We start from the raw sequence: 10,708 nt of genomic DNA on the forward strand, positions 1-10,708 counted from the left end.
TTTTGTATAACAATCATTGCTTTACAAAGAATTGATTTATAAAGATTTCTCCAAAATCAAATCAACCTTGTGGATTTCCAAGTGGGTAAAAAAATATCTTCATCAGCATCTTTTCCTTTTGTCAATCTTAAAGACTCTGCTGTAAAGTACAATTATCAACCAGAGAGCAGTTGCTATTTACCAACTTTATTGAAAGAATACCACCGGTGTCCACAAGTGTTTGGAGGATATATTTCAGGTGAACTTGTTAATAATGGCCAGACGATGGCGCTGCTGGACCGTGCATTATTAGTGCAGAGGTGAAGGATTTCAACATGTTATTTACTACCTACCTGTGAGTAATTTATCAACTATGGATGAAGCAAAGGGGAAAAGTCCTGTTCTGTTATTGTCATGATGTTTGTTAATTTATTCATATTAATCAACTCGTGTTTTTGTGTATAGACTAACACTATATTGTTTGGACAAAATTAAAATTCCAAAAGCACCAAGTGTATGGCTATTACAGTGCACTGTAAAGAATAACGCATGACTGTAATTTGGCTTCTGTAGGTATGTATGTAATGAGCATGAAATTAACATTATCGCATGTCCATCTCAGAGTCACCCCGTATTGCGAAGCAGGTCACGAGGAGGTTCAAGAGCATTAATTCACTCTAATAGGCTTATTCCAAGCCAGGACAGCCAACCTGCTGCTGTTACCTTGTCCTTATATCCACGGCAACATTCAATTTTAATATGTTAAACTAAATTGCGGCGAGAAATGGTAGACACGTTCGACGATATCTCGAGGGAGTAGGTATCCTGTACCAAATACAGTTAACCTTAGGATCAAATGTTTTAAGTGGGACACATGGGCCTGTTAGATAAACTGTCGGGATGGCTGGGGCTGAAGAAGAGAGAAGTGAACGTGTTGTGTTTGGGACTGGACAACAGCGGGAAAACTACCATCATCAATCAACTCAAACCCAGTAATGTAAGTCCACTGACATGGCCCAACTATAATATAGGCCATTGACTGATGTATTTGATTGCGCTGTAAATTGTAACTTGTTGATATGATGTCCTACTGTAGCCGCGCGCGGGCCTGTCAGTGGAAAGAGACAGAGTTTTATATATTGAGAGTTAGCTGAGACAGAGATGTTGCTAATGTATAAGAGCTGTGAGTGTCATCGCATCGATTGCACTGCAATCATCCACCGATTGCTTGTTTTCAGCAAAGCTTATTTGGCCCACTCTCAGACGACTGGAAACATGTTAGTCAGGTAAAGGTCAGTACAGCCTATTTCACCCTATTTTACCATATATTTTGACAAAGTTAAGTTACTGTTTTTTTGTCTGTGTTTGTTATTGTGTGTGTGTGCGCGCGTGCCTGCGTGTGTCTGTGTCTCTGTCTCTGTGTGTATTACAGACCCAGACACAAGACATTGTCCCAACTATTGGCTTCAACATAGAAAAATTCAAGAGTTCAAGGTAGTAATTTACTTCTTATGTAAACGTTGTTTAACTTAGTGAACCAGATGATAGTCATAAGAATTATATTATTTGATACTTATTCTATTGTGTATGTTGATCGGTAACATGTATGTTGTGTCTCTACAAAGTGTGTCCTTCACAGTGTTTGACATGTCTGGTCAGAGCAGATATAGAAACCTATGGGAACATTACTACAAGTAAGACTTTACACCGGCAATGTTTATCTAGAACTGCATTATGTGATAAGACATGTTGAGCCTGTGGTGCCTTACCTCTGATCTTAGAGTAATCAAGTATTGCCTGTAGAGTAGTTTTAATGGTTACACAACCCTACCCCCGTCTCCAAGTAGTAGTTATTAGTGATGTAGAGATCAGATTCAGTGTTGTTTATCCAGTTTCTTGTGTCCACAGAGAGAGTCACGCCATCATATTTGTCATCGATAGTGGAGATAAATTACGAATGGTCGTTGCCAAAGAGGAGCTGGATACTCTTCTCAATCACCAAGGTCAGAGATTGAAACTTCTGTATGTGTGATGTCTACTGTTAATTTTTATTGTTTATTTCACTTTATATATTATCTACCTTACTTGCTTTGGCAATGTTAACACATGTTTCCCATGCCAATAAAGCCCTTGAATTGAATTGAATTGATTGAGAGCAAGAAAGAGAGAGAGGGAGAGAAAGGAAGTGGGGGGGGCAGACAGACAGAGAGCCAACTGTTTTTTCACCTGTTCTCCTGCATTCCTGCTCCCTCCAGACATCCGCAGCAGGAGGTTGCCAGTGCTGTTCTTTGCTAATAAGAGTGACCTGAGAGAAGCCATGTCTTTAGTCAAAGTCTCTCAGCTGCTCTGTCTGGAAAACATCAAGGACAAACCCTGGCATATATGGTAAGACACAACTCTATCCTAGTCTCTCACACACACACACACACACACACACACACACACACACACACACACACACACACACACACACACACACACACACACACACACACACACACACACACACACACACACACACACACACACACACACACACACACAAGAAGGTACAGACACATACAGTGATATTGGGATAGGTTACTAGCTTCTGTCCATCTGTTTTAGTGCCAGTAATGCTGTAAAAGGAGAGGGTCTACTGGAGGGGGTGGACTGGCTTCAAGGTACAGTACTGTGTGTGTGTGTGTGTGTGTGTGTGTGTGTGTGTGTGTGTGTGTGTGTGTGTGTGTGTGTGTGTGTGTGTGTGTGTGTGTGTGTGTGTGTGTGTGTGTGTGTGTGTGTGTGTAAATTACTTTTTTGTCATGTAATTTTGACACCAATAGTGAATTATTCTGTTTTGTTCCACCTTACCCATAGAGCAAATTGCACAGTAAGTATCATGTAAACTCACATTAGTTTATGTCACTGTGGTGGACTTGGTGAAGTACAGATGGATGTTGATGAGTTAGGAACAGGGGAGACTGTATTTAGTCTTAAACACTGCAATTATGGTATAATGTTGACATATGGGTAATGATGATTAAACTCCCCTATTCTTAACTCTCTAGTGCCGTACTGTTCTAGGTGTTTTGTGGAACTTCAGGTCTTATTGTTCAGGCTGTTCGTTTTAACTTTAATCTCATGAAATGTCCATATCTTTATAAACAGATCATATCAAAACAATGAAGACTTGATTAAATAAAATGGATGAAATGCTTTTGATGAAGGATCGTGATGGGAAGAAGAGAGAGGCCTCAGTGACTACAACATGGCTCCTCCAACTGGGTGTGTCTTTGGTTATCTGATGTCACGATTTATACGGTGCAAGGGAATCACTTGTTTCCTCTTTCTATTTGTTACTCTGTCATGATGCCTGCTGTATGATACTGTTGTAAAGTGTTGATGTGAAGTGTTGCTGAACAGCTTGTTGCAGTGTAGAAACTACCCTCCGAGATTGTTTGTGTGTTATTCAGTGTTACAGCACGTGGTGTGTAACTGTGCTGTCTGAATGTGGAAAGATATGATTAATGTATTCTGTTGTAACATTTTTACCCTCTACATTTCTGAGCTGTACTTAATGCTTGTTTTTTATGCCATTTAATGTGCTGTGACTGTTTTTCAGACATAAACTCAGCAAAAAAAGAAATGTCCTCTCACTGTCAACTGCGTTTATTTTCAGCAAACTTAACATGTGTAAATACATCATATTCAACAACTGAGACATAAACTGAACAGGTTCCACAGACATGTGACTAACAGAAATGGAATAATGTGTCCCTGAACAAAGGGGGTCAAAATCAAAAGTAACAGTCAGTATCTGGTGTGGCCACCAGCTGCATTAAGTACTGCAGTGCATCTCCTCCTCATGGTCTGCACCAGATTTGCTAGTTCTTGCTGTGAGATGTTACCCCACTCTTCCACCAAGGCACCTGCAAGTTCCCGGACATTTCTGGGGGGAATGGCATTAGCCCTCACCCTCCGATCCAACAGGTCCCAGACACGCTCAATGGGATTGAGATCCGGGCTCTTCGCTGGCCATGGCAGAACACTGACATTCCTGTCTTGCAGACAATCAGCATTCTCATGCTGGACGGTCATGTCAGGATGGTAGGATACCACATGAGGAAGGATACCACATGAGGGAGGAGAATGTCTTCCCTGTAACGCACAGTGTTGAGATTGCCTGCAATGACAACAAGCTCAGTCCAATGATGCTGTGACACACCGCCCCAGACCATGTGTCACACCCTGACCATAGTTTGCTTTGTATGTTTATATGTTTTGTTTGGTCAGGGTGTGATCTGAGTGGGCATTCTATGTTGTGTGTCTAGTTTGTCGGTTTCTGTGTTTGGCCTGAGATGGTTCTCAATCAGAGGCAAGTGTTAGTCATTGTCTCTGATTGGGAACCATATTTAGGTAGCCTGTTTGGTGTTGGGTTTTTGTGGGTGATTGTCCTTTTGTCCTTATGTCTGTCGTGTGTTAGTTTTCACCAGTATTAGGCTGTTTCGGTTTTTGTTACGTTTATTGTTTTTTGTATTGATTCGTGTTTCTTCAGTTTCATTAAACATGGATCGCAATAGACACGCCACATTTTGGTCCGACTCTCTTTCACCTACAGAAAACCATGACACCATGACGGACCCTCCACCTCCAAATCAATCCCACTGGAGAGTATTGGCGTCAGTGTAACACTCATTACTTCCGACGATAAACGTGAATCCGACCATCACCCCTGGTGAGACAAAACCGCGACTCGTCAGTGAAGAGCACTTTTTGCCAGTCCTGTCTGGTCCAGCGACGGTGGGTATGTGCCCATAGGCGACGTTGTTGCCGGTGATGTCTGGTGAGGACCTTCCTTAGTCCAGCCTCTCAGCCTATTGCGGACAGTCTGAGCACTGATGGAGGGAATGTGCATTCCTGGTGTAACTCAGGCAGTTGTTGCCATCCTGTACCTGTCCCGCAGGTGTGATGTTCGGATGTACCGATCCTGTGCAAGTGTTGTTACACGTGGTCTGTCACTGCGAGGATAATCATCTGTCCGTCCTGCCTCCCTGTATCCTGTCTTAGGCGTCTCACAGTACAGACATGCAATTTATTGCCCTGGCCACATCTGCAGACCTCATGCCGCCTTGCAGCATGCCTAAGACACGTTCACGCAGATGAGCAGGGACCCTGGGCATCTTTCTTTTGGTGTTTTTCAGAGTCAGTAGAAAGGCCTCTTTAGTGTCCTAAGTTTTCATAACTGTGACCTTAATTGCCTACTGTCTGTAAGCTGTTAGTCTTAACGACCTTTCCACAGGTGCATGTTCATTAATTGTTCATGTGTCATTGAACAAGCACGGAAAACAGTGTTTAAACCCTTTACAATGAAGATCTGTGAAGTTATTTGGATTTTTACGAATGTTGCTGAATTTATTACACCAGTCAGTGCTAAATATATTCCTATATATTGGGATGTTTTAATGAAAACAAACGGCTTGGTATTTTCGTGATTTGTAGTCTCTTCCTTTTCATCAAAGGGGGTGACAATTTATCTTTCTATTTGCTGGATCTTTATGTTCATTGATCTCACAAAGTGAGAGGAGATAATAGTGAATCAACACTGTAGACCCCAAAGTCCATTTTAATAATTTATGCAAAAACAGATGAGTTTCAGCTTCCATCAACACAGAAGCATCAAGTACAATCAATGCATCATAACCGTTATACTGTACAAGTTGAACACCTTTATGAAATGCTAATAAATAGTTGCAAACTTATGTTAATAAATCTATAAATATAATTAAATACTCCCTTTACAGGATACCAATATTTTAAAGCAGTTAATTTACAAAAGTATAAATAAGCTGTATAACAAAAGTATAAAAGTGTAATGATGTGAATACTGTTGACAAAGGGAGAAGAAACCCTTAATTTTCCCTATCGTCTTGGGCTACCTTCACTCCTTTTATATCCCTCTATCTGCTCAAACACAAACCTTCAGATCATCATTTCCCAGACAGTGTCCCTCCTTTTCTTCTATCTTTTATCCCCTCACCCCTTTATCTCTTCAGCCCCTCACATTCCTTTCTCTGTCCTCAATCCTTCTTGAGGAACATGTAGACTATCTCAGTGTGGAAGTGAGCGCTGGCATTCAGGAGGCTCTGGAAGGTCTCCATGTCCTCATGACGGTTACCTGAAAGAGAGGGAGATTACTGACAGTACAGACAAAGGCCATATGGCTATCTGGGACCAAACATAGTGAACCACCTGCCCTGCCATGTCCTCACCTGCCATGACAACCTCGTACATCTCCATGGTAACCTCTGAGAACATGTTCTCAACGCTCTGGATGAATGACCACCTGTCTGACGGCGACAAGAACACCTGGCACACCTGCTGCACCATCCTCACCGACCAGTTCATACAGTAGCCGTCCTTCTCACACACCTACAATACACACATATGAAACATAACTATAACACACACAAGCATTTCGCTACACCCGCAATAACATCTGGTAAATATGTGTATATTTGATTTGATTTGAATAGCCATCCTTCTCACACACACACAGATGTGTACTGACCAGTATGAGATAGACGAGGAGTCGTGAGATCTCAAAGAGGCGTCCGTTGAGAGCCTTGCTAGCCAGAATACTGTAACACAGACTGTTCCCACACAGGATCAACAGCCTGGCCACGCTCTCTACATGCCACGCCTGGGGGAGCACTGGGGAGACCAGAGAGATGTGATGAGCACAACGAAGACGCTGTGTGCACCTGAATAAAGGTGTGTGTGTGTGTGTGTTAAGATATGGTAGCCCTTTCGTGCAGTCAACGACGAAAAGTGCCCTCTTTTGCCTCACGGGTGGAATGTTATTAATATTTTTCATAATTTCATAATTAATAAAGATTATTTATTTCATAATTAATAAAGATTATTTTTTAAACAATGAAAATCCAGTGTTTCTATGTCAATCAGTTTTGTTATATTTCAGTCTACTGTGATGTATATAAAGTGTAATATTTGGATGCAAACTCAGTTCTACATCTGACATGGTACAGGTGTCTTCTTTTTTGTAAGCCCATGTGCGTAAGGTAAATACTTTGTTTCAAAGTAGATTTGTTTAAGGCTACCAAGAATCACTCCGTGTGACAGTGATTTAGCCCACTACAGTAAAAGGTTAAAGTGTGTGTACCTGTGAGTTCCTCCAGTATGGCCAGTACGGTGTCAGTGGTCCAGTCTCTAGCCTCCAGGTCACTGTGGAGCAGGATCACAGCCTTGGCCAAGTCCCACAGAGAACACTGGGCTACTCCTGCACCCAGTTGCTCCTGCCAGCCCAGAGAACCTGGAAAAAATACAGACTTAATACACACACACACACTCACACTCTCTACCATGGGCCAGGGTTGGAGGATGTACACACATGCACAAACTCACTGCATACTAACCGTCAGGCAGCCGTGGACCATAGAGTATGAACAGTAGCCTGGCCTGTGAGACCATGGGCCAGGACTGGAGGATCCTGGTGAGCCAGAACAGAGTGTCTCTTCGGCTGCTCCACGGCTCCAACAGAACCTGACGACAGAACCCACGAATCTGCAGCTCCAACCGCTGACATGCTCCTAGACACAGAGGGGAAACATTACTGTCTCTCTTTCCTCCTCACACCCTCTCTCTCTGAATTAGGGACAGACACCCACCTGGCTTTCCAGTGACGACCAACTCGATCTTCCGGGGAAGGTTTGTGAAGTCGCACAGGAAGTTGAAGACCCGGTGACACTCCAGCTCATCCCAGCCCGCAATCAACGTCTGTCAGTCAAACAGCAATGATCTGTTACATATCTTTTTTTCAGGAGACTGAAAAGATTTGTCTTGTGTGTTTCATAAGTATTTTTCTTTTGAAACTACTTTAGGGTCTCACCTGCAAGAAAACTCCGTAGCTGGAGAAGAAAGGGCAGCCTGTTGAGGCAGTGCACTGCTCCATCATGAAGCACGGGACCTGAGAGGCAGGGAGAGACAAGCGGTCTATGTAAGTCTATGGACATCTACAACCGGTCTCTCCAACCCTGTTCCTGAAGAGCTGCCGTCCTGTAGGTTTTTGTTCCAACCATAATCTAGCAAACCTGATTCTAATAACTAGCTGGTTGATTAGCTGAATCAGGTTCGTTACACCAGTGGTTGGATTGAAAACCTACTACAGGAGGATAGCTCTCCAGCAACAGGGTTGAAGCACTAATCTACAGTATGTAGGCCTTACAACACTGAACAAAAATATAAACGCAACATGTAAAGTGTTGGTGCCATGTTTCATGAGCTGAAATAAAAAAATCCCAGAATTTTTTCAAAGGCCTTGTGCTGGGGACAATAAAAGGCTACTTTAAAATCTGAGGAGTATTTCTGTCTTTAATAAAGCCAATTTGTGGGGGAAAACTAATTCTAATTGGCTGGGCCTGGGTCACCAGTGGGTGGACCTGCCTGCCAAGTGGGTGGGCCTGTGCCCTCTAAGGCCGACCCATGGCTGCACCACTGCCCAGTCATGTGAAATCCATAGATTAGGGCCTAATAATCCTGGACTTTCTGACGGTCCGCCCCACAACCCATCAGCCACGCTGATCCTCGACACGGGGGGCCCCTCAGGGATGCGTGCTCAGTTCCCTCCTGTACTCCATGTTCACTCATGACTGCATGGCCAGGCACAACTCCAACACCATCATTAAGTTTGCAGATGACAAAACAGTGGTAGGCCTGATCACCAACAACGATGAGACAGCCTATAGGGAGGTCAGAGAACTGACCGTGTGTTTCAAGGAGAACAACCTCTCCCTCAACGTGATCAAGACAAAAGAGATGACTGTGGAATACAGGAAAAGAAGGACCGAGCACGCCCCCATTCTCATCGACGGAGCTATAGCGGAGCAGGTTAAGAGCTTCAAGTTCCTTGGCGTCCACATCACCAACAAACTAACATTGTCCAAGCACACCAAGACAGTCGTAAAGAGGGCACGACATAACCCTTTCGCCCACAGGAGACTGAAAAGATTTGGCATGTTTTTACAGCTACACCAGAGAGCATCCTGACGGGTTGCAACTGGTCGGCCTCCGACCACAAGGCACTACAGACGGTAGTGCGTATGGTCAAACTTCCTGCCATCCAGGACCTATATACCAGGCGGTGTCAGAGGAAGGCCCTAAGACTCCAGCCACCCTATTCATATACTGTTCTCTCTGCTACCACATGGCAAGCAGTACTGGAGCGCCAAGTCTAGGTCAAAGAGGCTTCTAAACAGCTTCTACCCCCAAGCCATAAGACTCCTGAACAGCTAATCAAATAGCTACCCAGACTATTTGCATTGCCCCCCCCCCCCCCCCTACGCTGCTGCTACTCTCTGTTATTATCTATGCATAGTCGCTTTAATAACTCTACCTACATGTACATACTACCTCAATTACCTCAACACCGGTGCCCCAACACATTGACTCTGTACTGGTACCCCCTGTATACAGCCCCGCTATTGTTATTTACTGCTGCTCTTTAATTATTTGTTTATTCTTATCTCTTACTTTTTGGGGGGTATTTTCTTAAAACGGCATTGTTGGTTAAGGGTTTGTAAGTAAGCATTTCATTGTAAGGTCTACACCTGTTGTATTCGGCGCATGTGACAAATAACATTTGATTTTTATTTATTTAATTTAATGAACTGATTTCCTCATGTGAACTGTAACTAGGTAAAATATTTTATTTCACAACCTGTCTTATAATTATTAACTGGTTCTTTTTTTTTATGTGTAACAACTCATGCTTTACTACAGTAATTTAACAACATTGCTAAATATCCTTATCATTAATTTCCATAACCTTATCTATCTCCCTCACCTTTCTCTGTCTTACCTGGGAGAACTTGCTATATATAAACTTCAACCTGTCCTTTGTAGGTAGCAACAGGGTACACCTCTTGAACAACAACCCTGAGACAACAAGCAGAAACAAACAACAAGGTGACACCATGACAACATCTGTTTGTCAACCCTGAATGAATAAAGATTGACATAACACTTACATGACTAAAAAGCACTTCTAGACACAGTTATCTTGAGGTAGCCTAGAGTGTATTATGAAAAGTGCTGTGATTGACTTCATTTTCCCGCCTATAGGCTGTACCTACTACCTACCCAGCGCTTTGTAGTGTCCCAGGGTGGCGGGGTCCTCTTTGGGAGGAGAGGAGGGAGAGGAGCAGTGCCGGAGCTTTTGTAGGATCATTCTGTTCCTCCAGGTCTGAGTAGAGATGTGATTCACAATGTAGCGACTGATGGCCTTGGACACCATGCTGAATACACTGATCTCAAGCACTGCAACACACAGAGGCATGTGGGTCATATCACACACACACACACACACACACACACACACACACACACACACACACACACACACACACAGCTGGCTAGCCTAGTAGAAGACATGACTGGAAAGACCGTCATTAGGTCAATGACAATCAACATACACATTGACAGACCTACCAGCCTTCCTTTCCTTCTATCTCTCCCTTCCTCCATTCATTGTATTTAAACCAGTTAGCTAGTTAGACCTACCAGAGAGTCTGTCCAGGACCATGTCAAAGACCTCTGCAGGCAGCCTCTCGAAGAAGCAGCCACTGGCCATGCCCTGACTCCGGGTCGTGATGGTTCTCACCGGGTAGGGCTGGCGACGGGACCGTCGGCGGTGGAACTTCTGGGTCATGGTGAATTTCCTAGTGACTGCCGCCAT

The 10,708-nt window shown here is 43.5% G+C and overlaps 2 protein-coding genes across 3 annotated transcripts; one reads left to right on the top strand and one right to left on the bottom strand.

Moving 5' to 3' along the window:
• The first annotated feature begins 853 nt into the window (after positions 1-853).
• On the top strand, positions 854-4,166 carry LOC135521135 (ADP-ribosylation factor-like protein 6). Of its 2 annotated transcripts, XM_064947069.1 has the most exons (8): positions 854-976; positions 1,412-1,473; positions 1,605-1,673; positions 1,888-1,982; positions 2,235-2,364; positions 2,587-2,642; positions 2,836-2,848; positions 3,127-4,166. In XM_064947069.1, the coding sequence occupies exons 1-8, from the start codon at positions 854-856 to the stop codon at positions 3,158-3,160; spliced, it is 582 nt and encodes a 193-aa protein (XP_064803141.1). In that variant the 3' UTR covers positions 3,161-4,166. The 2 variants fall into 2 exon arrangements, with proteins under 2 accessions (XP_064803141.1, XP_064803142.1); XM_064947070.1 differs by lacking the exon at positions 2,836-2,848.
• A 1,869-nt stretch (positions 4,167-6,035) lies between these two features.
• LOC135519519 (F-box only protein 47-like) lies at positions 6,036-10,708 on the bottom strand. The gene is made up of 10 exons (XM_064944749.1): positions 10,534-10,708; positions 10,114-10,290; positions 9,833-9,909; positions 7,865-7,942; positions 7,644-7,752; positions 7,392-7,565; positions 7,139-7,288; positions 6,527-6,669; positions 6,228-6,387; positions 6,036-6,133 (listed from the first exon to the last, which is right to left on the bottom strand). The coding sequence occupies exons 1-10, from the start codon at positions 10,706-10,708 to the stop codon at positions 6,036-6,038; spliced, it is 1,341 nt and encodes a 446-aa protein (XP_064800821.1).

The sequence above is a fragment of the Oncorhynchus masou genome, chromosome 29 (assembly GCF_036934945.1).
Source record: "Oncorhynchus masou masou isolate Uvic2021 chromosome 29, UVic_Omas_1.1, whole genome shotgun sequence".
NCBI classification, from domain to species: Eukaryota; Metazoa; Chordata; class Actinopteri; order Salmoniformes; family Salmonidae; genus Oncorhynchus; species Oncorhynchus masou.